General features: G+C 42.5%; 2 protein-coding genes across 16 annotated transcripts in view; both read right to left on the bottom strand.

Annotated features, from left to right (window-relative positions):
- The window catches only part of Cfap53 (cilia and flagella associated protein 53), a 28,380-nt gene extending 16,430 nt beyond the window's left edge, over nt 1-11,950 (bottom strand). Inside the window, exons 1-3 of the mRNA XM_015482385.2 lie at nt 11,666-11,950; nt 5,596-5,828; nt 5,124-5,297 (exon numbers count right to left, since the gene is read on the bottom strand). Coding sequence (XP_015337871.1) covers nt 5,124-5,297; nt 5,596-5,828; nt 11,666-11,815 — 557 coding nt within the window. The 5' untranslated portion in view covers nt 11,816-11,950. The remainder of the gene's footprint in view (nt 1-5,123; nt 5,298-5,595; nt 5,829-11,665) is intronic.
- The window catches only part of Mbd1 (methyl-CpG binding domain protein 1), a 28,358-nt gene continuing 4,203 nt past the window's right edge, over nt 3,291-27,445 (bottom strand). The window contains exons 2-17 of one of the 15 annotated variants that reach the window (XM_015482382.2): nt 25,611-25,745; nt 21,802-21,916; nt 21,528-21,712; nt 21,362-21,444; nt 21,102-21,142; nt 20,601-20,747; nt 20,376-20,504; nt 19,880-20,005; nt 19,728-19,796; nt 19,023-19,190; nt 18,403-18,702; nt 18,173-18,310; nt 17,736-17,870; nt 17,588-17,649; nt 16,373-16,444; nt 12,199-13,087 (exon numbers count right to left, since the gene is read on the bottom strand). In XM_015482382.2, the coding sequence (XP_015337868.1) occupies nt 16,405-16,444; nt 17,588-17,649; nt 17,736-17,870; nt 18,173-18,310; nt 18,403-18,702; nt 19,023-19,190; nt 19,728-19,796; nt 19,880-20,005; nt 20,376-20,504; nt 20,601-20,747; nt 21,102-21,142; nt 21,362-21,444; nt 21,528-21,712; nt 21,802-21,916; nt 25,611-25,720 (1,848 nt within the window). In that variant the 5' untranslated portion in view covers nt 25,721-25,745 and the 3' untranslated portion in view covers nt 12,199-13,087; nt 16,373-16,404. Of the gene's footprint in view, nt 3,304-12,198; nt 16,445-17,587; nt 17,650-17,735; nt 17,871-18,110; nt 18,311-18,402; nt 18,703-19,022; nt 19,191-19,727; nt 19,797-19,879; nt 20,006-20,375; nt 20,505-20,600; nt 20,748-21,101; nt 21,143-21,361; nt 21,445-21,527; nt 21,713-21,801; nt 21,917-25,610; nt 25,746-27,445 lie in introns of those variants that run through there. The other 14 variants (XM_048806219.1, XM_048806218.1, XM_048806217.1 and 11 more) reach the window with 14 other exon arrangements.

Below are 27,445 nucleotides of genomic sequence, written 5' to 3'. Positions count from 1 at the left end.
ACAACAAAACAAAACCAGAATGCTGTAAAATACAAAAAAGTATGAAGACGCCAAAAATATAAACATTGCCAGGCATGGTGACACATGCCTGTAATCCCAGCAATTTGGGAGGGTGAGACAAGAGGATCAAAAGTTCAAGACCAGCCTCAGCAACTTAGCAAAACTCTGTCCCAAAATAAAAAATAATTTTAAAAAAGACTGGGAATATAGCTCAGTGACCCTCAGTTCAATCTCCAGTATGAAAAACTAATTAATTCATTCATTAAAACACAAAACTTAATCCCAGTATATTTTCTTCCAGTCTTGTGAGTGTGTGTATGCAGTTTTTACTAGACTGGAGGTCATTCTGTGTGTGTGTGTGTGTGTGTGTGTGTGTGTGTATTTGCATCTTGACTTTTTTAACCGAACATTTTATCGGGAACAATTCCTCATCAAATATTCTCAAAATTCTCAAAATATAATTGATTACTTCAAATCTTTATTGTAGTTTAAGAAACTATGTAATAAAGGCATAGACTATAAATATACCATGGTTTACTTTAAAATGTCCCTATTTGATAAATATACGTTACTTTTGTCTTCTATTATTATATTCCAGTCAACATTTTAGTATGTGCCTCTTTCTGCTTATCTCTGATGGTTTCCTTAAGATAATTTCCTTCCTTAATATATAATCAGAGTGTACAAACATTGCTAAGACAGTTGAGACCATCTGCTGCCAAAAAAAAAAGGGCTGAATTAATAAGCACAGGAAGGTGCCCACATCAAATAAATGTGTCTCAGATCAGCAGGGGCTTCAAACTTTTTTTTTCCCAGTACTGAGGTTTTAACCCAGGGGTGCTTTACCATTGAGCTACAAGTAAGCTCATAATGAGATATCACTACACACTAGTAGAACAGTGAAAATAAAAAATAGTGACAATACCAAAACCTAGCAATGTGGAAAAACTGCCTCTTTCATACATTTCTGGTGAGAATAAAAAATGGTAAAACCACTCTAGAAGTCTGGCAGTTTCTTAAAAAAATTAAACATACACATATGACCTAGAAATAACATATGGCAATTATCCTTAAAAAAATGAAAACTTAACATTTACACAAAAACCTGCCACCAATGTTCCTATTACATTCGCTTGTTAAAGAGCCCCAAACTAGAAACAACCAAAATGTCCTTCAATAAGTGAGTGGTTTAAACAAACTAAGATGCTTCAATACAATGGAATACCACACAACAATTAAAAAAAAAAAAAAAAAGACAAACTAGTGACACATACAACAACTTGGATAGACCTCAAAGGCTTATACTGAAACTAAAAGATCACATATTATGTGATTTCAATTATAAAACATTCTGAAAATTATGAAACTACAGAAATGGAGACGTGTTTAGTGGGTGACAGGGCTTGGAAATGATGTGGGTGAGAGGGGAGAGTGTGACTTGTAAAAGAGTACAAGTCTTTGTGGTGCTGTGGATTCAAGTTGTGGATCATGAATGTGGTAGTGCTCACAGAAGTGCACATACACATTGTACTACTGACGCTTTTCTTCTCATATTGTACTATGAGTACAAAAGATGTAAACAGTGGAGGAAATTGAGTGAAAGGTACATGGAACACGTACATTTTTTTTTGTGAATAAACATTTAAAAGTTAAAAAAGAAATCATTGGCTATCCTTTCTTCTCATTATTACTGAAAATAATTTTGTTGTGTAGAATACTAGAATCACTGAAAATAATTCACTCCAGGTATCAAATATTTTAAGAATGTCACTGATTATACTAAGAAATAAATGCATAAATAAATAATGTGTCTACCAAAAGACAATATTCACTGTAGCTTTATTCCTAAAAGTCCCCAACTAGAAATAACCCAAAATGTCTATCACTTGGAGAAAAGATAAATAAATTGTAGTGTATTCATACAATTCATACAAAATACAGTATATTTTCTTCCAGTCTTGTGAGTGTGTGTATACAGTGTATTTTATTTTATTTTAGTTGTAGTTGGACACAATACCTTTATTTTAGTTTTATGTGGTGCTGAGGATTGAACCCAGGGCCTTGCACTTGCTAGACGAGTGCTCTACCGCTGAGCCACAACTCCAGCAAAGAGAGGAGATTTCAGATGTTTTTTGGTGTATGCAGTTTTTACTAGACTGGAGGTCATTCTGTGTGTGTGTGTGTGTGTGTGTGTGTGTGTGTGGTGTATACATATTTGCATCTTGTAAATATACCATACAGAAGCAAATAGAAGAAAAAGAAGAAATTTTTCATTTTTCTTTATGTATGTATTAAAGCCTTAATTATATTATCAGTAATGAGACCTAATACAGCAGCCTTACTCGTTTACTGCTCTACATTGAAGACTTGATCATGTTGCATCAAAACTCTGAAAACAACTGATTTTTTAGATTGATGAAATTATTATAAGACGGATTTGTTTCTTTAAAAATTCTAACAATTCCTCCAACTAGCAAAATTGTTACACAAAGTGAAATTTGTAAAATGTCGCTGAATTCATAGATTTTTTAAGAGCACAAATCACTTACGAACAATTCATTTTTCTTAATATGCCGAGAAGCATTCACTAGGGAATAGGAAGTATATGAATGAGCCATTGAGAAGCATTTTGCAAGTATCCCCTCTGCCTCCATGGCATCTTCCCCCTCACAGCAAGTAGAGAGGCTGTCCAAGCCGCACTGAAGACAAGGTATGAGGATATTCTTTGCAGATGCTGCAAATCTAAGTTGAATCCTGTTCTGGTTACTTACAAGCTTGAGACCTAGGAAAACTCCTATCTGTGGAACTTGGTTTCCTAATGGCAGAATAGGTGAGTGACAAATCCCTCTGGCCCTATGTATCACTACTCTGGTCTTCTTCAGGGCCCTCCTTCAGCAGCTTCCCAAGCTCTGGAACTTCCATCCTTTCCAGTTTCAGCAGTCTGAATTTACTCTTCCCCTATGTATCTGCCACCGTGCACACTATTCACCACAGTAGCTTACTTCTGTGGATTAGGATAGCCTACATTGTTAAAAGCAACTTTATGGGGTTGTTATTAACAACAAAGAGAGGAGATTTCAGATGTTTTTCTTTGAAGCATGTCTTGCTCCCTCCATATGCTAGAATTTGCTGCTTTCTCATATTTGCTGACCTTTGGGTTTCTGACCTACTTACATTTTGAGTGCTGTCAAAAATGAACTTTAGTATTCTCTCAGTATTCTACCAGATTTGAGCTTAGGATTTATGTTATTCTTGGACCACCCATTTTTGATTCCAGCTTAATATATATGCACTCTTTCCCCACTCATACTCAGTGACCTGATGACCTAAGTGACATTAATTTTCCTTAAGTCAATCAATTGATTATTCTACTACAGAGCTTGGCACAAAGCAGGGGCTTGTTATGGTTTAGATATAAAACATCCCCTGAAAGCTTATGTGTGAGACAATGCAAGAATGCTTTGAGGCAAAATGATTACACTATGAGAGTTGTAACCTAATCAGTGGATTGATCCACCTGAATGGATTAACCAGGTGGTAACTGTAGGCAAGTAGTAGGGTATAGCTGTAGGCAAGTAGTAGGATGTAACTGGAGATAAATGGTCACTGGGGGTTTCCCTGGCACCTTGCTCGCTCGCTCTGCTTTCTGACTGTCATGAACTGAATAGTTTTCTTCCACCACACTCTTGTGTCATGATGTTCTGCCTGACCTGGCACCCACAACAATAAATGGCTGATCATGAACTGAACCTCTGAAACTGTGATCAAAATAAACTTTTCCTCCTCCAAATTGTTTTTATTGGGTATTTTGGTCATAGCAATGAAAATCTGACTAATACAGGTCTCAAACATACTTATTGAATGAATTCATAACTTCCAATGGCTATATTTTAAATACTTTCAGATAATATTTGAACTATAAGAATCTTAACCAGTTATTCTAAAATTAAAGAGAAATAAAGTGGATGATTTGGAACATTTCATAAGTCACATCATGTGATCATCACAGCATTGAAAGGCATGAATGAAAAAACCGGGCAAAATGAACAAACCAACCTGAGAAATACAATAGCAATTTTTTTTTTAAAGAGAGAGAGAGAGAGAATTTTTTAATATTTATTTTTTAGCTTTCGATGGACACAACATCTTTATTTCATTTTTTATGTGGTGTTGAGGATCGAACCCAGCACCTCGCGCATGCCAGGTGAGCACGCTACTGCTTGAGCCACATCCCCAGCCCCAAATGGCAATTCTTAATGTTCACCCTCTTTAGAAGTACAAGAAGCACTGAAAATATAACTGAGGAACTATAATATAATTTATAAATTATAAATATGCCCTTGCTCTAAGAACTGTAGCTCTAAGAAAAAATATAGGACACTGAGAATTTTCAGAATATTTTCTTTAGATGTAAGAAATCTCTTAGTTTCTGAAGTTAAAAACATCTGCCAAACTCTTGATGATGTGATACTATAGGTCATCTTAGAGGATGGGCACTATAAACCTATAAACCTTCCCACTATTAAGTGCATGGCACTGAACTGAAATCAGGTTATAGAATCAGAGTATCCTAAAATGAAAGCCCAAGATGAAAAGGGATCTGTGAAGTCAAACCACAGAATCAGATTGAGTACAGTAAAATGCAAGGATCTGAAAACAGAAGGTTACCATGGATCTGTGTCAGGAAATGGATTGGAAATCCAGATGATCAGACTCCACGGATCAGGATATCAGGCAAGAAAACAGACAGGAAAGAGCAGGGAACCTGGCATACACTTGGTATAGGTAGAAACTACAGCACTAAGGAGGAGAGCCAGACTTTACCAAAGATTCCCTGGGACAGGGCTTTAAAAGAACCTCCTGCCAACAGTAAGGCTAAGGTTAACAGCTAATATTCAATAACAAAATCTCACTAGGTATTACCATTCTAACTGGGAAGCAAGCACAGAACACTAGAGCAGAGTTTTCAGACAAATTCAGTACTTGTATTTTTCAGGGCTAAGATTTAAAAGTAGGAATACTGTGTTACAGCCTCCTGATGCTATAGTAACTGTAAATTAGCATTCTTAAATCTTTTCTAATATGCCCAATTCAGATTCTATGTGTTTTTCCAATTCCATTACCTGAATTGCTGGTCTAACTTTTCCGCCACAAAATTTTGTCTCTCTTTTTCTTTCTCCTCTTTTAATAATTTGCTTTTCTCTCTCATTCTATCTTTTTTCTCCTCAATGGTTTCTTTTTTCTGTTGCATTTCAGCAAAATACTCATTTTCTTCTGATGCCAAAAATTCACGTAGCCTGAAACAAACACATATATACACATACAAATTAAAACTCTCATTTAATGTGTACCATTTTACTGATTTTTGTTATATTCAATTTCAGAATGACATATTTAATCATAAATTTTACAATATAATTTTGTTTCCATCTAAATGTAGGTTATCACTAAGAATATTAACAAGCAATAGCTATTAATTTGAATATAAATAACTGAGCCATGACCTTTACTACACTTGATAATTTGACTGACTAATATTAAATTGCGGTTTGGAGAATGTTTCATAGTCTGGGCTGCCAGGTGTATAAACCTTACCTGTTTCGTCTTTCTTCAATGTTGATGATAAACCCTTGCATAGCATCCTTGACTCTTGCTTGCACAAGGTTGTGCAAAAACTTGTGGTCATTGCGACGGTCCCACTCAATTTTGAGACGATCCCGCTCTCTAGCCTTAATGGAGGCCAAAGTAGCATGGTACTTCTGGTGGCTGCGTTGGAATCTTTCCAGATGTTGCTGTTCAGACCATTGGACTTTGGGAGGTTTGGCTCTCTGAAAACAAACAAACAAACAACAACAACAAAAAAAAACTGTAGAGAGCCACAAACAAGTCAAGATGGCGCCTGGCACTTTGCCAGGAGGAATGGTTTGGGGGTTAATGCCAGCGAGTCATTAAGATGATGTTAATTGAGTTGAGCTGTGTATAATTGTTAAGATGATGAGGATTGCTGTATCTGGATGATGTTGATTGAAACAAGCTGTGTATAATTAGTTAAGTGTATATATACCTTTGCTGTCCTGCATTAAGGCGGCTCCCGCTGTATCAACCTTCACAAGTTGCTTGTCACTCACCCCCCGGCTATTTTGCCCAGCCAGCCGGACTGCGGCAAAAACCACTATCACTTACAATAAATAAAAAATAAATAGCATATTTTCAATTAACCATGACTTCCACCAATACTTACACTAAATACAATTGGGTATTAAAAAACTAATACATCCTGTTACAACTGAAAATACCATAAACACATAAGGAATAGATTGTTTGATTCTCTGAGTTTATACTTAAGATATCATCAAATTAGTCTCAAATACAGATGTTCCTTGACTTATGGTGGGGGTTACATCATAATAAATTTTGTCATTAAAAATGCTTGTGGGCTGGGGTTGTGGCTCAGTGGAAGAGTACTTGCCTCACACATGTGAGGCACTGGGTTCAATCCTCAGCACCACATAAAAATAAATAAACAAAATAAAAATATTGTGCCCATATATAAATAAAATATTTTTTTAAAATGCTTGTAATCCACCTAACCTACTAAACTTCACAGCTTAGCAACACAGTACACCACAGAGTATCTTTATTCACCCTCAAGACATTGTGACTGACTGGGACCTGTGGCTCAATGCTCTGCTCAGCATCTAGAGAGTCTCATACTATATATTGCTAGCCTGAGAAAAGACCCCAATTCAAAATTCAAAGCACAGTTTCTACTGAATGCGTGTTGCTTTTGTACCATTAAAAAATCAAAGAATTGTAAGTTGAATCATCAATGGTTGAGGATCACTGTATGTCTAAAGTGTTATTTGAGTAAAAGTAAATGAAAATATAAAGTTAAGATTTGTACAGGACTCTATAGATTATTTATTCAAACCCAGTTGCTTAAGTGATGTGCCCAAGGTACGAATAGTTAGGGTAGACCTGAACAGAACAAGAATTAGAGGTCTTTTAATTCCTGACCTTGATCTTGCCACCCACTGCTCCACATCGTTTCTCAGGGGTAAATACCATAGTAACTACCATCAAAATACTTTGAGAAGGAGCTATTATATAAGTGTAGGATGTGTGTGTGTGAGTATTGTGTGTGTGTATATATATATATAAATGTGTGTGTGTGTGTGTGTATATATATATATATATATATATATACACACACACACACACACTTAGTATATAGCTCTACATCATATATATATATTAGTATATATTACTACATATGCTATATTATATAGCAATACAATATATAGTATATATTATAGACTTATGTAATATATTGGATATATACAACAGATGCTATATGTAACAGTATACAGGAAAATATATAGTATATAAGAACTATATGTATTGTATAGATCTCTATATTATATAATATATAGTATATACCATTATATATAATATAGCAAATATAACATAGTATATTACATACTGCATATAATATATAATAGATTTATAGACATTATATTTGTGTCAATGAAAAACCCTAAGGAAGAAATGAAGTGAGAAGGGAGGGGAAGGAAAAGAAAAATTCAAAAAGGCTGGTGGTAGAACTTTATTTCTATTTCTATGGTTTCCAGAGGTTAGAATGCAAGGGCTGTGCTACTGATATTCTGGGGTAGCTTTGTTTTTTGTAAAACAGCATAATAATCTCTACCATAGTTAGTTTCTCAATACAAATGAATGAATTGATCAATCAATCAACATTTCTGTGTGGACTCAATGCAATTTCTGCGCCTCCTGGACCCACCATGAAATCGATTGTCTTATGCTTTGTGTTTTCAGTAACAATTTTATCTAGTCATCCTTAGGTGAGTTGTGAGACTCTGGGGTGTTGATTCTCAGTAACAAAACTTTAACTCGTGAGGCAGAAAATCAATTTGATAAATTATATTTAGGACATCAGTGGCAGGGTTACCAGAATACTTGGTGTTTTCTAAGAATATTTCCAGGGGAAAGAATACCAACAGGGCTGGGGATGTGGCTCAAGCGGTAGTGCGCTCGCCTGGCATGAGCGGGGTGCTGGGTTCGATCCTCAGCACCGCATAAAAAAATAAAATAAAGATGTTGTGTCCACCGAAAACTAAAAAATAAATATTAAAAAATTCTCTCTCTCTCTCTCTCTCTCTTAAAAAAAAAAGAAAAGAATACCAACATATGAAGATAGTTTGATGAAAAAGATTCAGGGCTTTGGGGGCTGGGGTTGTGGCTCAGTGGAAGAGTGCTTGCCTAGCAGGCATGAGGCACTGGGTTTGATCCTCAGCACCACATAAAAATAAAATACTGTGCCCATTAAAACTAAAAAATAAATATTGAAAAAAATAAAAATAGAGATTCAGGGCTTGAAATATATATATATATATATATATATATATATATATATATATATATATATATATGCACTTAGATGTAGCTAAACAAGATAAAGTGGGGCTGGGGATGTGGCCCAAGCAGTAGCGTGCTCGCCTGGCATGCGTGCTGCCCGGGTTCGATCCTCAGCACCACATACAAACAAAGATGTTGTGTCCGCCGAGAACTAAAAAATAAATATTGAAAAATTCTCTCTCTCTCTCCCACTCTCTCTTAAAAAAAAAAAAACATTAAAAAAAAAACAAGATAAAGTAGGACTGAGGTGAGGAGGAGGCAGATGTCATTGAGGGTTAGATCATGAAAAGTAACTAGTAATCCATATCAGAGTTACTTGGAGCCTTACATCCAACTATAGAGAAAGTATTATTCTCTAATATTTTGGTATTTCACAATGCAGATTCTGTGACAATAAAGCTAAGCAGGAGCAGGGCCATGGCACCTTGGGCAAAATACACAGCAGGAACTTGGGCTCCTGGTAGACATAAAGGATGAGAACAGGAACCATGCATTATTATCTAGAAACAATTATCTTCAGTGGCCAGGATAGGAACAAGCCTGAGGGGTACATTTTGTCTAAAGAGAGGAATGAGGGTGAGGGATGGTAAGAAACAACATGAGCAGCAGCTTCGGGGCCAGGAAGCCTTATAAGGCTCAGGGTATCCTATGCAGGACTCCAGTCTTGAAAGAACCCAGTCCCTGGATAAATAAAGTAAAACCTATAGTTCTCTACCAAGGTGATGCCAATCTAGGCAGTCTTTGGCATTGCTCAAAATCCATATTGTTCAATAGAAATATAATGCAAACCAAATATGAAACCTTTGTAGTAGCTTTATCTTTAAAAGTAAAAAGAAGCAGGGGAAGTTAATTTTGATAATTATTTTATTAGACCAATGTATCCAAATATTATTTCAGCATGTGACTCTACATTTCAAGTGGTCTAAAGCCATGGGTGGCTTGTGGCTACCATATTATACACCAAAGCACTGGACCACACTAAAGGCAAGATAACAAGATCTACTAATGGGCTTGTATTTTCAAAGTTACTGAGGGCTTGTTACTGTAACATCTCCAATTATAATTTTGAGGAATACACTTTACAGTTTACTATCTTAAAGAGCAATGCCTTCATCCTAGGTTTAGTTCTGGCCTCTACCCATTAATTGTGTTGAGCAAACTGCTTAATCTCTTTGAGTCTTACTTTTCTCATCAGTCACAAGAGCAAAATAAATGCCCTTCCAGTAGATAACCACATTCTATTTTTTTATTGCTTTCTTATGGGGAATTGTCTAGTGTTCAGTTCTCATCTCTTGATGATTTTAATTATTTCCTTAATACAACTCTGTCATTTCTTAGCACACTCACAGGCCTGAGAAAGAGTAGACGCAACCACTCTGATCTCTTTTTTCCTCCAAATTCTTCTGTAAGCACAAAGTATTCAGTAGACCTGCTTCTTTGATTTGGTGGTACGTGGGAGACCAACCTTACTCGTGACTGAGTCACACTCCCCGGCTGGGTGCTGAGGCACTCAGTCACAGAAATGTGGCAGAGCTTTCCCCACCCTTCTCGGGTCTGAGGGTCGGTGTCTCGTGCATGGGTGTGTCTTGCTACAGCCCCATGGGTGAAGCTATGCTCACCTGTTCCTTTGTAATATAACCCCTTGCCCTGTTTAGGATAGAATCTTCCATAGAAGTGCCTTGTGTGTGTCCCCTTCTCTTACTGTGCCCTTGGGTGTGGCCTACCCAGGTGTCAGTCAACCTGCTGACAGTGGACATCATGAAGATAGAAGATTCCCTGAAACCTGACCCCTTGCCTCATTTGAATAGCTTCTCCTCAATAAAGGGTCAGCGCGTGCTCTAGCTCTGTCTTCCTGCAGACCCTTAAGGTCAGAGGAGCCGTCACAGCGACCCCAAAGAAAAAGGTATTGTATCTCTTGTGTAGTTATTTCGTGCAGCCCAGTTAGCCCAGTTTAACTGGAGTGACCCCTGAGCCTTTTAGTCGCGAGAACAGAAACCCAGCAGTGGTATATTCTTTTCCTGTTCCTTATTAGTTTTCAATATAAATTGTAATAGCACCAGATTACAGATGGCCCAGGCCCTGAGTGCTGACTCAAAATAGATTAGATGCTGTCCCTCAAGAAATCTTACTAGGATTATCATTGAGCCCTACTCCATAGAACCTTCCAGTTTACTGCTTTTCACCTCCAGATTCTATAGTCCTTGGACCTAAAGAAAAGGGAGCAGATCTATAGGTTGACTGAAATTTTCTGTGGAGCAAAATACAATTGTCCTTGATTATCACTGATATTTCTTTCACAAATTGCTAATACAGAGAATGCATATTATTATCCACTGTGTTAACATTTAGTGGTTTATATGTATGAGCAAGTTGTTTCTGCAACTAGATTATAAGCTCCTTGAACACACAGATCAGGCTTCTAATGAAGATTAAACCTCCTCCCAAAGTCACTGGACCTTATATCTTCTACAGTGCTGTGCTGGAGATGTTACAGGAGGGGCTCAGGCACTAATCATAATTGCCTAATGACACATGGTGGTGCTTTCTGATCTATAGAAACTAGTTGGTAGGAACAAATGAATACAGGTGCCTGAACCATTAGTATCTGGGCTTCTCAGCAAGATTCATCAGATTCTGCAATGCCTTCCTCTGGCATACTCCCAGCCTTGGAGGCAACCACCAGGCATATTTCCAGGTCTGCAGAGACACTTTGGTCCATTTCCGATTACTGCTTGAGTTGGCACAGGTAAGGTTCTATAGCCACACACAAGCCCACACAATCCAATTCCCCTTCCATAGACAATTTTCCTAGGGGTACATGAAGGATCACCCATAATCATACTGCTGAATCACAGCCAGTACAAATCCCAGATCTGCTTCCCACCCTGTTTCCTTTTTCCATGATACACATTACTCATTGCAAGGGGACAGAACTCCTTCGGGTGTCTTGAAGAACAAAAAAAAAAACCAAGATCCCAAGTGGTGATTCTCCAAATACAGATTGAATTATTTTAACTATAAGTCAGGAGGTAAAGAGGATAGTGGAGGATAAGTGGGTGAGGGCAGAAATAGATAGGTGACTATCCTGCTTTCAAAATTCATGACGCCACATCAGATACTCACTCCGCTAAAGAAAAGTCCCTGCAGGGGGGCAGGTTAGGTTTGACTAGGCCAGGAGTACGGGGAGATGGAGAAACCTGCAGGGTCCCACCACAGTTCCTGCACTTACCACCATCAACACTTTAGGGGTGGGGCCCTTAATTTCCCGCGGGAGGCTGCCGACCTGCTGGCTGTACATTTTCCCCTCCGTTGGTCGGCGGTGGGCAACCACTGTAACCTTCCTAACCGGCTTCCGCAACGCAAGAGATCTGGTTGCCATGGTGCACCTCGAGGGGTACGGGTGGATCCGGCGGAAGTCAGTCTGGTAGCCATGGGGGCCACAGACGCTGGCACACAGGACTTCCTCTAACAGCCCAGGATCCGAGTCTGCAAGTCGTCATCCCGCCCAGGCCAGACCTCCCACTTCTAGGCTCAGCGGAAATGGCAGGGGGTGGGGATAGCTCTCTAACTCAAGGGAAGTCGAAGGTCTAATTACAATTCCAGTTGCTGTTTGTAGACTAACAGGCCTAAAAGGATGGGAAAAGTTAGTGGACATTCTATGGGAAGGTTAAATTTTGAATCCTCTACAGGTTATTTTTGGTAATGGCGATATTAATCATCACAGGACCACCTTATATTTGTGTAGTTTTTTTTTTGTTTTTGTTTTTACAATTTGCAAGGTATTTTTACAGATACAACCTTGGAGCTTGACAAATATCTTACAGAGTTGACAGAACAGCAGATATTATCCTCATTTAGAGCGTAGTGGATTAAGGCTCAGGGAGCCAAAGTGCTTTATCAAACTACCCAACCAGTAATAATAATCTGTTAATAAAATTTTCCTACTGCACTGGGCAGAAACCAGGGTTTAGACTTAGGATTTTCTTAGGAAGGGGGTGCAGATCAAATGAGCTGGTGGGGCAGAGGCATTACCTGGCTGGGCAAAATAAAGACCAAAAAGAGTCTGAATCAAGGGATCACAGTGGACCTAGGTCAGGATGCAAATTCAGAAGTCCAGGTGATCATTTCCTGAGAATCAGGATCCCTGGCAGAACTGCAACACAGATCAGGGAACTGGATCTGGCAGAGACCTCAGCACAGGTAGAAGCCACATTTGTATTTCCCCTCAAGAGCATGAAGGTAGTTAATACATAAAAGCCAATTAAGAATGACTCTTTGGCATTCCCATTCTAAAGTGAGGTTGAGCATAGAACACCAGAGCACAGAAGGGAAAAACCAGTAACTACGCCAGTTATGAAGGTATACCAGTAACCAAAGTACAAACTGTGTATACCTTCTTAAGGCTGCAGTATACTGTAAATTAGCATTCCTTAATCATTTGTAGTTCAACCACTTCGGTTTTCTATGTGGTACATTTCTAGATTTGGATTCCATATCCTGAATTGCTGGTTCAGCTTTTCAGCCACAAAATAATGTCTTTCTTCTCTTTTAATAATCTTTTAATAATTCATTTTTCTCCTATAATGCTTCTTCTTTCAATTGCAGTTCCGTAAAATACTCATTTTCATTTACTGCTAAGAGTTTACGTAGCCTGAAACAAACAAAAAAGAAAGAAATTAGGAAGTCTACTGGATTCACTGGAAGACGTCCTGGGGGGCGGATCCTTGATCTTTAAGTCTCCCAGGCACTGACTGGCCTGTAGGGGTGGGTCTGAGGGGAACCTCCCCAGCCCATATACCCTCAGAGAAGTGAGGCAATGAAAATGCTGTGCCCTCCATCCTCTCGGGGTTTGGGAAAGGCCACTGAGATTGGGCTGCCAGTTGGGTGCCCTCGAGGTTGTGCAGGCCAGAGGGTCCCGATGAGTTCTTGGAGACGACAGACAGGGAAGCCAATTGATGCTGACAGGCGGCTGCCCTCAGATGTCTCAGCGCTGGTTCCTGAGTTGATCGTGCAGCACCCTCACCCTGGATGAGCCTGGTTATTTAACTCCAGTTCGATTTTAGTCCTTTACCTCTTCGAAAGGGGTAGTTGCTTCCCTCCAGGCCCTGTCCAGGGGGAGGCATTTGTGGTAAGTCTCACCCTAAGGCGGGACTGACTGCTGGCAGGCTCCCTAGCCCTGAGGAGATTGGAGGGCTGGGCCCAGTGTGAGTATCAGCAGCAAAAGCGCCTCAGCCTTTAGCCACCAACCACCCTGTGAGGCCTAGAAAATGATGCACCTTGGGGGTCCTTGGATAGAACTGACTTTGATCCTGCCATCCAATATCCCAGTTTCTTTGAGGCAATCACTGCTATCACCATCAAGTCACTCCCCAAAGAAACACTAAGCATATAAATCTATAAAGAGGACAATAAAAATCTCCTTAAAAGTAATTCAAAAATAGAACAGTTAGAGAACAGTTACTTGTTTCCAATTTCTACTGTGCCCAACAATTCCCCTTAGTTTCTTAAATTTTACATTTTCAGCATTAAATTCCATGATAAATTTGGAAATCCATTCACCACTTGTAATATATATTGATGCATTTAATAAAACTGCATGGACCATATATTTTCTCATTTCTGTCTCCCAGTATTAAATACAGTGCCTACTTTGGACCAGGTTCTTAATACCTGAATGAATGACAAAAATAGCTGAAGACCAGCAAGTTTGTTCTGGCTTGATAGAATTTGTCTTGAGTTTTGTGTTTTCAGCAATGTAGTTTTATCAAGTTATCCTCAGTTGAGAAGTGAGACCCTTGGGAGCTGATTCACAGCAGGTTAGCTTTAAACGCATCATCTTGGCTGTTTCCCAGAACTCCCTTCCCCATACGCTTCTGGTTAGGATGGCCACATGAGGCATTCTGGCTGATAACTGGAGGGCAGAAGTGAAGCAGTAACATAGTTTACAGCTGGAAGGCTGGTGCAGGGGCACCAAAATGCAGTTGCTGTTCACACATGCTGTCACTTATCTGCAGGCTCACCTCCTTGGTGTGGGGCAGCCCTGAGGCTTGCAGCCAGATCTGCAGCTGCTACACCTTCCCTGAGATCTTCCTTCAGCTTCTCTAATCCTGAGCCAGGTGCACATTTAACTCTGTGAGGAAAGGCACCAACTTCTTCTGCAGGACACCCACATCACTGAAGCAGGAGGTGATGATCGAGACTGACATAGGTTCCAGGCAATCCGTGTGGGTCCCAGCTTGTGCTCATGGGCTCCAATGTGTCCTCCGTCTCCCACAATTTACATCCATCTTCCCTTCCCGACTGCCTGCCCTGCAGACTTCAAGCTCCAGCATTAGATGCAAAGAAAACAGCCTTACAGAGACTGTTTAACCAGCTCCCACAATTATGTGAAGTCCAATCCTTCTAATAAATCCCTTAAAATATACATTATACATCATCTGTTTCTTGGTGGTCATGGTAATCACACTCTTCACTTATGAGTCAGAATGCCAATTAAATAAATTTCCCTTAGAACATCACTTGTCAGAATTATAGACTTACTAGGGTTCCTTAGCGGGGACAGAGCAATATTATTATTGCTCTATTAAGATTATCTATTCTTGGCTATGGCTGAACTAGGTAGAGCAGGGTAAAGAATAGGAGAGTGTTAAGAGAGCTGAATCTTGTGAGTTAGAAATGGGAAATGACCAATCTAAATCAGAATTACCTAAAGTTGCAGGGCTAGAACTAGAGGAGGCAAGGGAGGCACTCACTGAGTCCTGGCCATGTAAAACTAAGTAACAAATTATATATCAAATCTTTTTGGCATTTCATGAATGAAGCATTAGAGTGAGGTAAGGCTGAGCCAGGCTGACCCTTGGGCAGAATTCACAGCAGGAATTCAGCCTCCTGGAAGACATTTGGGCCAAAGACAGGAACCAAGCACAAAGGTCATCAGAGGGCAGATGTACAGTGTCAGGAAAGATGAGCCAGGCTGGCAGCTTTAGTTCCAAAGAATGCTCTGACTGAGGAGGGGCAGTTAGGGTAACAACTAAATAGACAGTAGCCAATGGGAAGGGACACCCTTTAGGGTTTGAAGAATCCTATGCAGCATCCAGGGCCTATGGAAAACCCAGATTCTGGATGAACAGGTGCTCTGAAAAGATCACCCTGTCTACATAATAGAGTCTTAGAACTCCCTAAACCATGCTAAAGGTAGGAGTGTAAAGGATTTATTATAGTATTAATAGCAATCCACTATATCTTCATTGTCACTGGAAACTATTACTGCAGTATTACACATTATTGCACATAGGATTGCAGTTAACAGATTAGTGGCTTGAAGAACAAAGTTTTACAGCCTGGGTATAATTCTAGGTTCTAGCAACACTAGATTTTGATAATGGGAAGTTCTTATCTTTTGAATCTCAATTTTCTCATTGGCAGAAGTGCACAAAATCTATGTCTTCTTAGAAAGACTGTTTTGAGGATTAAATAAATGGGTCCATAGGAGGAGTTCACCAAACAGCGGTTCCTTTCCTTTTTTCATTTATTCACATTGCATTTTCAATTACTGTCTCCCTGAGAAAATGTTTAGAGACACTGCTATGTCTCATCCAGAAGCCACTTAAAATTGTTTATGAAGATAACTTGTTTAGGTTCTTTGTGGTGGCTTTAATTACATTCCCTTCCTCACCCCAGCTCCCCCACCCCTAACACCCAACTTCTCATCACCCTCAGACCCGGGAGCAGATGCACCAACTTTCTCCCCTGACTTTCTCCTCCTTTTGGGCTTGTTTCCTCTAAGCTCCAAGTAGGAAGTAGGCCTGCTCCTTGGGTTTGCTGGTAGGTTTTCCTCCTACAGTTGATCCACATACAAGCCCTGCAACCAGTCTAGCCCCTTCCAGCCCCTGGTAGATCAGGGTTGTCTCTCACAAAGCCGGTCTGCATGTATCACCTTGAGTCCTACAGTCTGCAGAAGCCTCCAGTCTACTGCTTTCTAGCTCCAGGTTTTTTAAGGTCCTTGGACCTAGAGAAGAGGGAGCAGTTCTGTATGTTGAATGAGGTTTGCTATGTGCAAAATGGAGCATCACAAAACCATTTCCTACCATTCTGCATCCTCCACCCACTTTCCCTTAATCATCCTATACCTCTTTCTTTCTTCTAAAAACCACCAATACTGACAGCCCAACACCTACCCTGTAGCATGTAATGATTTCATTATGCCCAGGGAATGATAAGCTCCCTGCAGGTAGGGATCCTGTCTCTTCTGAAGGGCAAGCCTTACAGGGCTCAGTGTAATTAGAGTAGGATCTCTCTACACTACTATACACCCAGCAGGGGCTCAGTTAGTAACTCTCTCCCAGGTACAGACGGATCTGGTTTATAGGAACAGGGGAATCCAGTGCTTGCACTGGATTCTGTTGCCTGTGTCTGGGGGTTCTGTGCAGGGCCTGTCAACCTTCTGTAGGAGGCAGCATGCCATGGTCCTCCTTCAGCCATCCCAGTTCTTATAGGAACCTACCCTTCATCCTATTGCCAGGTCTAAAGGGAATTTTGTTCAGCAGCTGAAACAGTAATCTCAACAAGAAAGGCTCAAGGGAGGTAGCCTGAGCCCTTCTACAAAGGCTACTCCAGGAGGCACAAGACAAGCCAGAGGTCACACAACTGAGTGTGAACCCAGCTCACAGACCCAGATCAGGACCCAGAGCCTCTACCAACCTCACTGCCCAGGCTAGCCCAATGTCATTTCTGTGATATATGCTCTTCTCATCTTTAGGAGACAGCCTACCAAGGGGTCTCTGGGAGACTCCAAAGGCTGTTTTTCTGAATAAGAGTTTATATATCAAGTCTGACCCCTACAGAATTTTCTTAGAGAGGTAGGCACCAGACTCTCCTAATCTTTCTTTTTCTTTCAATCTCATCACATGGCATCAGGTCTTCTCCCCCTCCCACCAAAGTAGACCTTGACTTGGAACACTACTGGGCCGAGACTCTGGAAAAAGTTCTAGGGTATTGTGCAAACCCTGTCACCTGACCAGTAGTGAACAGTATAGTGAGTGTGGGTCTTCATCTCCTTCTGTACCCAAATTGCTGGCTGTACTTTCAAAACTCAGGGTCCACATCTGGCAGGCACCCTCCCCATCCCCACCCCTCACTGTGTGGGGCACACCTTGGCAACCAGACTGCTGTGTCCCGGAAGCGGGTTCCACCCAGGCTGAAAATCTCCGTGATCTAGGGAAGAATTAACATCATGGATCAACATGGCTGGAGGGGCTAAGACAAGGTCAGGGCAAGATAGGGCATCCCCCAGCACTGACCACGGGCGTGCCAGGCCCTCCTGCCATCTCCTCCTCTGGGGCCGATTCGGAGACACAGCCATCCTTGTTCTCCTCCTTTCCCTCCTCAGGGTCAGGTGGCTCTTGCTTCACAGATGGCAGGCACAGGTCTATTGCCTGAGAGAAGCAGGGGAAGGGCAGTGGTTAGAAGGATAGGATTGGCCTAAGGAAAGTCTGTCAGCCAAATGGTCACTGTGTTGACAGATCCCACTTCCATCATAGTTTAGCACAGAAATGCCACCTTTCTGCCTACAAATCTTTCCCATTCTTCACTAGCCTTCATTTTCCTGTTAATTGAACTGAAAGTGGGTATCTAGTTGCACCTACCCTGCTCACAGTGCCACCATCATGGTTCACCACTACTCTGCTTATAGACCATCCCACTATGGCACCAAAAGAACACCCATCACTGTTCCCACCTTGCTAGGGCAGCCAGGTTGCAATGTGGGAGAAGTCAGGACAGCTATATCCGATGTCCACTCTTCCTGGGCATCTGCTTTCTCTTGCTTTACCTGAGGTAAGGCCACAACCCAACTCAGGCCAGAGCACTGGGCTTCCTGCATGAGGGAGGATGGTGGCAGACTTGGTCTTAGCACCCTGACATCAGGCTGAGTGGGATAGTAAAGGGAGGATAAGATGGGACTCTCACCTGCAATGGGGCTTCTGTGGAAGCTGTAGCAGGGCCAGGCACCTGCACAGGACTGCTGGCACCCTCCCGTAAAAACACAAGGTCAGTGCCAGGAGGGGGCAGTACAAAGCTAGCACCTGCTTCCTGTTTCATTGGAGGCTGAGCCCGGCCTGGTCGGGCTGTGCGAGTAGCCAAAGGGGGCTTCAGGGTGGGGGCCAGATGGGGCCGTTGAACAGAACCTGGTCTCTTTCGACGAGGGTGAAGTAGAGGTGATCCTGCTCCCTCCTCGGACTCTGACCCAATACTGGGCAGCAGCCGCTTCTGTAAGGAAAGATAGGAGTACTATGGCCACCTACTGCCTTGACTGGCCCCATCCACCCTGCACTGTTCAGTGTGTATACTAACCTCCCATTACTCCCAGCACAGAAATCTACTTACATGAGCCCTTATCACTGAGCCTACCAGTTTCCATTAGCAATGCCAGTGCCACCTAGACTCCTACCCCAGCACAAGGTCTGCTAATTCTTTGCCAGAGCCACTGTACCACCCAACCACCTACCAGGCCTGCCCGCCACTCTCAGACACTGGGGTGCCTGGCCCAACCTATCCCCTCCACCTAACCCTTCCTCTGCCCCACCCACCATGGCAAACTGCAGGCATTGGCGCCAACGACACTTCTGGCGCTTCTGGTTGCTGCCCCCGAATTTGGGCTTGTCGCAGCAGAAGTCGCAGCGGCCACAGTCCATCCGCCGTAGGCAGGCTGCACAGGCCCCGCACTTGCGGTTCTGCCGGCGGTTCGTGTAGGGCTGCTGGGTGGGGGGGAATGGTGGTGCTGTCACTAGGACTAGGAGAGGCCATCCTCAACACCCATTCCACTACTATTTCTGGTGTTCTTTTAGCTCTATCAAGGGAACCAGCTGCACACTAATCTCAACCTGCTGACTTCCCATTTGCCATAAATCAGTGTCTGCAAGTCCGATAACATTAGAACTATGGATGCTCCATCACAGTGCAGCTATCAACGCTGTCTTTGATTCCTCACTTCCAGCAGGATTCTGCTGACCCCACTGGCTTCAATCACCATGTCAGCTATGTCTGCTCATCCTACATGAACTCCAGTCACTATGCTACCTGCTCCTCTATCAGCCCTATCATGGGTGTGCTGGTCCTGCATTAACCACCAAGTGTTGGTTCATCTGACATTAGGCACTCTCACTGCACCTGCTGATCCCATGTCATTCCTCCCCTCCATTATTGCTCATCCCATCCTGGTACCCATCTCCTTCCTTGGGTTAACCAAGCATCTTGAGAGTCTAGGCTTATCCAGGTAGGGTAGGGCCACTCACTAGCTCGTCCTCGTCTACACAGTAATAGATGAACTCAGCAGGAGGTGAGGGCACCGGGGAGTTGTTGTGCTGCAGAGGCAAATGGGGCGAGGTCAGGGCAGATACTGGGATAAGGTGAAGGTTGTGCTTTCCCCTGCCCACTGAAATCTTACCAGCTCCATGGGCTCTGGGGGGTCTGGAGGCTGCAGTGTGGGAAGAATAGGCACTGGCTGAGCTCGAGAGTGTCGTCGGGCAGCCATCTTGGAGTCACGGCCTCCCCTGTGGCATCTACGTTTACCCTGGGAGACAGCCAAAAGAGTTGATTAGGGCTTCATGGCACCAGGCGAACACAGAACCCCTTAAAGTGCAGAAAGCATGCATGGGACAGGTAGAAAGTGTGTGCTGTGGGGCACTCACAGCATGGGGAGTCACCGCTAGGGGAGGTGTTACTGACATCGCCAATGATGGCGATGGTGGCAGTGAGCAAGGTGCTGGCATATAAAGACAGGTAGGTGAGGTCAGGGAGGTGAATGTGGGGTGGGAGGGAAAAGAAAGACATGAGTTAGGCAAGGCCAGGTTGGGAGGAAGCAGCAGCAGCAGTGGCAACTTTAATAACAGAACGAGCTCTGGCCCGGCCAGGCCAGTGCTGGTCCCTCCAGCCTGACTCACCCGAAGGCAGCGCCGCTGCACACACCTCCACTGGCGCCTGAGACCAGGGCGGGGAGGGCGAAGGCAGACTCGGCAATGGCCACAGTCCTCTTGGGTCTGACAGCCCCGGCACACTCCACACCCTCGGCTCTGTGGGGGGGGGCCGGAGGTGTGATGCATGGGGTCAGGGCTATGAGGGCCAGGGGCTGGGGTGAGCCTTGGGCCCACCCCACCTGCCCAACTCACCCTCTGCACAATCCGGAGGCAGCGTCTCCTCTCACACTTGCAGAACAGCCCTGAGGCCACATCATGGGGTAGCTGCAGGAGGCAGGTGGAGCAGGCCCCACAGTCTTCAGTTACCCGACAGGCTGTACACTCTCCACAGCCCACACGCTGCCAGAAATGGTGAGGTGAGGTTACAGGCCTAAATAGGGTGGCTCCAAGCCCCCTGCTCTCCCATGTCTGCTGATCTGACACTAGCTCCCATCACTATTATCTAATAAATATAGATTAGCTGCCCATACTGAAACCACTACTATGTCTACTGGTTCCCTGTTGACTTCATCACAATATCTATTGACAGATACCCCAATTAATTCCCATCACTGAGTTGGTAACCAATCCACAGTTCCCTATAAAAGGATTCCTGCACCCTATGGCTCTATGACTGACCCATCACACCCTCCACCAGCTTCATCACATCTTGGTCCTACTGCAGGGTTGTGAAGAGGAAGCACATGTACTTACCTTAAACATTCTCTGCTCGCGGTTGAAGGCAATTCTCTGTGCTGGGGGAGAGGGAGAGAGAGAAATGGGAAAGGAGCAACCGACACCTGGCCTTACCCACCACCTCAGCCCTGACTTCCATATTCAACTTGTACCCATGCTTCATACTTCCAACATCCAACCTCCACCCATGCCAGTAGTCTCCTCAACTTCCAGCCTAGCCTGACACTGGGCCTGTCCTGGCTCATGTTTTTTATGTCCCATCCTAGGGGGCCACTCACCTCGGCAGTCTTTGCACAATGTCTTGAGCCGCTGCCTTCCAGTACCATCCCCTGAGAAGCTGATTCCACAGTTCTCACAGCACCTGCGATGGAAAAGACAGATATGGGGCCTTAACAGTACCATCACAAATCTCTCCCATCTGGTTCACTTTAGGCCAATACTCACCCAGGTGCAGGGAATGAAGCTGGGATTGTGTCAGTATCAGCCTTGGTCTCATCCTTTTGGGTCTCTTTCCTTTCCTTTCTCTCCTTCCTGATCTCAGTCCTCTGGGGTGCAACCTGACGTTTCCGAGTTTTGGCCGATCTTGCAGGCTTTTTTCGCTTCTTGCTGGGGACAGCCACAGATTGGACCTGAAGATGAGTGAGGGCAGGAGGAATGTGGATCAGTGCATGGGTGTCAGGTGGCACAGTTACCCTTGCCTGGATACATTGTGAAGTACCTTGGGGGTTGGATAGCACAAGATGCCTTGTTTGAAGTCGAAGAGGGTGAGGTCACATGCAGGGCCCAGGTATCGAGTCAGCTCAACTTTGCTTCGGATCCTGTCTCCTGTGGGGCTGAGGATGGGTCAGGATGAGTTGGCACCAAGATGAAGCCAATGTAGTTCCACCCAGCTCACCCTCCTACAGAGCTAGTGGGATTCAAGAGGCACCCTGGAATTGGCCTGTGAGCCCCATCCAGATCCCACCCCAACCAACTGTGAGTAAAAGGGACAGATGAATAAAAATATCAGCATGTTTACAAACATTAATAAATACTACAGTCATGAGCTATATAATGACGTTTCAGTCCACAGCAGATCGTACATTGTAAGATGGTCCAATAAAGATTATAATAGAGCTGAAAAATCGATTACCTAGTGACATCATGGCCATTGTAATGTCAAGCAAAACACATTACTCATTTTTATGGTGACGCTGATGTACACAAACCTACAGCACTGCCAGCTGTATAGCCCATATAATTACATACAGTATGTACTACTTAATAAATATACTTAATAAATGACTACTCCTGGTTTATGTACTTGCTATTTTTGTGTGTGGTAGTGGGATTGAACCCAGGATTTCACTTGCTAGGAAAGCACTCTACCATTGAGCTATATCCCCAGCCCCTTTGCTGCACATTTTATCATTATTTTAGAGTGCATTCCTACTTTTTTTAGTTTCCTTTAAAACAGTACACCATGTGGGGACAGCAGCAGCCTCATCTCTCACATTTGCTGCATTTCTCAATTTCATCATTTTCTCTTGTGTTTGATTTGATCTCATTTTATCATAGCCTTAGGAGCAACAGGATTCAGCATACATAGTTATGCACTGCACAAGGATCAACCACAAACGGCATATATAAACATTATCCCGTAGACTATATTGCATGGTGAGGCACAGTGGTGCATTCCTACATAATCCCAGTTACTCAGGAGGCTGGGTCAGGAGGATCTCAAGTCCAAGGCCAGTCTCGGCAACTTAGCAAGACCCTGTTTCAAAATAAAATAAAAAAGGTTGGTAATGCAGCTCTTTAGTAGAGTACTTGTGCTGGCATGTGTGAGCCTCTGGGTTCAATCCCCAGTCCTCTTCCCTGTGGGAAGGTTTGAGGGGGGGATAGCCTAGTTTGTAGAAGTACATTCCATAAGGTTCACATGATGAAATCCTCTAATGACACATTTCTCAGAACACACTCCTCAGCCTAGGCATGTAGAGGTTATACAATCTAAATTTGTGAAAACTGTACTCCATGAGGTTTGTGTAATAAAATCACCTAATAATGCATTTCTCCTAATGTATTCCCATCACTAACACGACTGTATAAAATACAGACACATGGCACTAATGGTATTGAAAATACTTTTTATGAGTAAAAATTAACACAAATAAGAACACAAATACATAACATGTAAATATTTAAGTATTATATACCAAATGCATAATCAAGCAAAGAAAATTCTAACAGAAATGTTTAAAAAGCACATAAAGGACTGGGGCTGGGGCTCAACGGTAGTGCACTTGCCTGTGTGAGGCACTGGGTTTAATTCTCAGCACCACATATAAATAAATAAAATAAAGGTCTATCAACAACTAAAAAAAAAATATTTTAAAAAAAGCACATAAAAATATTAAGTACATCCAGGTGCAGTGACACACGTCTGCAATCCCAGCGAATCAGAATTTTGAAAAAGGAGGATTCTAAGTTTGAGGCCAGCCAACTTAACAAGTTCCTAAGCAAACCAGCAAGACCCTGTCTCAAAATTTAAAAAGTTTAAAAGGCTTGGGACGTAGCTTAGTAGTAAAGCACCCCTGGGTTCAATCCCCAGTACCAAAAAAAAAAAAAAGAGTACATAAAATATAAAGTGCCAAGTAGTTGATGCTGAGATACTGGAAGGTTACTCCGTGAGTCTCCATTTCTGCATGTCTCATAAGAGGCATCAGTTGTCCTTTGTAATAAACTATTTTTTCAAGGATGTTTCTAAGACAGACCTTGGAAGATAAGACAGGGTCTCCTTCTGGAGGAAGAGGAAAGCATACTGTCTTAATATTATAAAATAAGCTCAGGGTTTCTTTTCTATAATACAACCCACTGACATGCAGTGCATATGCTATTTAGCCCTCTTCATTCACTGTGGGAATTGGGATTCAGGGAACTGGCACTGGATCCTGTTGCTGATGTAATAAATTCTTTCATTTCTGACCCAGGAGTCTCATATTTCCTATCAGCATTCATTCACTTGTTATCTTATCCAAAGTAGGGTAAAATCTTGGATCCCTTATAATTCCTGACAATTAAACTTTTAAGTTTTGAGAGGTTAATACAAGTATGTAAATATGTGAAAAAATTAGAACTAAACATAAAAGGAAAGCAATCATATTTGCAGTTTTACTATTTTCCTCTAGGGAAATGTAAACTTTAATACAAAAAGAAAATTAGAGTAAAAAGCTTAGTTAACTGTATTGTTAATAATTCTAAAACATATGTAAAAGGTTTATAAACATCTGTATATGTAATTACAGTCAATTCTCATTATTCCTGGTAGTTATGTTCTATAAAACTGCCAAGAACCCAGAATTAGTAAGAAAACACTGGTCCGTGGGACCAAAACAGGGTTAGGGTCCAGCAAGTCTTTGGCCTCATTTTTATTCAATGATCAAAATATAATCCTTTTTAATGTGTTTCTGTTTAAAGACACCTTATTTTTCTTACAAATTATTGCTTAGGTTTTGAATGTCTCAAAGCCGGGGGATTTGGAGGCTGTTTTCATCACACAGATTGGCTTACCACTGTTCCATCAAAACAAATCAGTCTCACTGGCATTAAAAACCTTCTTCTATATAAACCTTTTCTCATATAACACTTTGTAAGTATTTTCCAGATTCCCACCCCCACTCCTCATCTGTAGCTCCTGCACTACATGCAATTTAAACAATTTTCATACCATATCAATAATCTTTTAAAATGTGCAAGCCAACCAGCACTAGCTGAGATGGGTTTATATTTTCCCAATGCTGGATAACGTATCTTTCTGGTGTTTCTCATAACAGTGCTATTCACTATGCTTTATTGCTCATCATTTCATGGATTCACAGATTTAGCTGCTTTCCTAAATCTTTTCCACAGCTTCATTAAGTACCACAAATGTTACTTTTTTTACTTCCCAGTGTGTCCTCACATACAAGTTTCCTCTTCTTTTTCTGGATGTACGGTATATGTTTATACAGTATTTTGGGTCCATAACATTGAAGTCACAGATAACAACGTTTTTAATTCATGCCTGAAGGAAGCTTATCTGACACGTATTTTCTGGGCAAAGCACATCACAGCCTTCTTGCACTCAACACTAGACGGTACTTCAGCACTATATATTCAGGCTTTATTTTAAACAGTTAAACCACCAACAAAATAGCATGAAAATGGGAAAAAATATGGCACTAAATAGACCACAAAAAGGAATGCTTGTTTACAATATGGAAACTGAAACAAAAAGGCCTTGTTCAACCTTGGCTGGGAACATGTGCATTGGGTGACTCAAATTTTTCACTGCTCTGTGAATGCCTGTGAATAACCACGAAAGCACCGTATTGACTTTGGTCAAATAAATTTTATTAAATAGGTGAATTTGCAAATATGAAAACTTTGAATAATAAGGACTGACTATATGTATAATTTAAACTCCACCCACAAAGTTAACCACACCCTTTTACCCTGCCCCTAACCAGGTTTAACCCCACCCAATTCTGACCACAACCCATCTATTACCTCTGGTAATAGGTGTCTGAACGTCCACATGTGACCCCTGACTTGCGATAGACCTCACGACGTTTCCAGCCAGGGCCCAGGGCTGGGCAGTCCAGCCAGTCTTCAGCCATGGAGGCTTCCGAATGTAGTAGCAGCCTGTAAGGTGTGGGAAGAGGAGGGTATAGGAGAAACCAAGGCTTCAGGAAGGGCAAACTGCCCCAGGCCACACAAATAACTGATATCCTATAATGCATGCCTGAAACCTAGGACCTGCCACAGCAGACAGCTGCACACACATATGAGAAAATCCTCCATTCTCACCCTTCTTCCCTGTCCTGGGCCCAAGAGCTCCTCATTCCTCCTGTTCCTTGACTTGCTAGCCTCCACTGCTCTCAATCTTCAGTGTACTGATTCCCTACTTCTCTTCATCTTCAAACTGAAAGCCCATCATTTCATTCACTGCCTATAAGGTCCCTGCTTAGCATCAAGACAGCCATCTTAAGTGACAGCCTCCATTTTAAGGAAAAAGTTTCGCTTTCTTGTCCAAGAGTGTTTCTGAGAAAGGCTCACCACTCCCCCATAGCAACCAACCCCTAACCACCCACATTAGGATCCGCCCAGCTCTGATTTCTGAGCCTGCCCCATAAAAGTCCCGGAAATCAAGCCTGTTTTGCCTCTCTCCACTATAGAGAGATGGCCTTTATTCATCAGCTCTGACAAACTCTTGTGTGTATCTCTGCCTGGTCTCTGTCTTTCATTTCTTGCTTACCTGTCTCTCGTTCCTCAATTTCCCTTCATTTTGGTGTCAAAACCTGGAATTGGTTTCCCGGTGTGCCCACTCCCCTCTTTGAGGGTCAATGAGCACCTCCAGGCCCCAATATGAATTCTATTGTGGGACCAGATCCTCCATTCTGCTGAACACTTTCTCCACACCCACCACCGGACATTCCAGTTAAGACTTCTGTTTCTGGGACTTAAGCAATCTATGGGTCCCGGGAAATGACCACTGAACATGACGTATTTCCAGAGTTACCGTGTGGTGGGGGGCACCCCTAGCCACACCTTTCACAGCTGCAGCTGATCCCTACTGTCTAACGAGTCTATAGGTGGTCTTTTATTTGGGCTCTGGGTTTTGAGAAAAAAAAAAAAAAAACCACCGAGGGCGACTGGGAGTCGTTCCTGGTGAGACTACCTCTCGACCTTGGGTTAATCTCTACGGGCTTCTGCCCCTACTATGTAGTCCTAGTGGGACGACCAAGTGCCTCTACAGGCTCCTGCCCCAACATTTACCCAGTAATGGCAACAACACCCTGAGCATAACTGTCCTCTTGACTAGGTGATACTGGAGACTGGGGGATGCTCCTCCTCTAAACTCACCTCCTGCGTCTCACCATGGGCAGCTCCTCCTCATCCATTCCCTCCCATAGTCCCCTAGGCTGCTACTTGGCTAACCTAAGGTATCTCGCTCTTTCTCCCTCTCTCTCTCCCTGCCCAGACCTAATGCCCCCCCAAATTATCTGTTTGTGTACAAATAGATCTGGCCTCATTATCCACTGGATAATGACTCTAAATGGCTGCTTAACAGCACTCCAGATCCCAATATTATAAGAGATCTTTTTAAATATTGAGAGCGTTCAGGAAAATTGAAAGAGATAACATATATTCAGGCCTTCTCTTCTCTACATTCTAAGCCCTGTCTCTGCAATACTTGCTCTTTTGCACAAGTCCCCTTAGCTCTCATCTCCTCTACTCCTGCTTCCAAAGGGACAGAAAATCCTACCCAGGACTCCTCCTTCTTCAACCCAGTGGATGTGTCCCCACCATACCACAATTCTCTTTCTGATGAAGCTGCCACA

This window comes from Marmota marmota, unplaced genomic scaffold, assembly GCF_001458135.2.
Source record: "Marmota marmota marmota unplaced genomic scaffold, marMar, whole genome shotgun sequence".
In the NCBI taxonomy this organism is placed as follows: Eukaryota; Metazoa; Chordata; class Mammalia; order Rodentia; family Sciuridae; genus Marmota; species Marmota marmota.
This window is presented reverse-complemented; position numbering and strand designations above follow the sequence as displayed.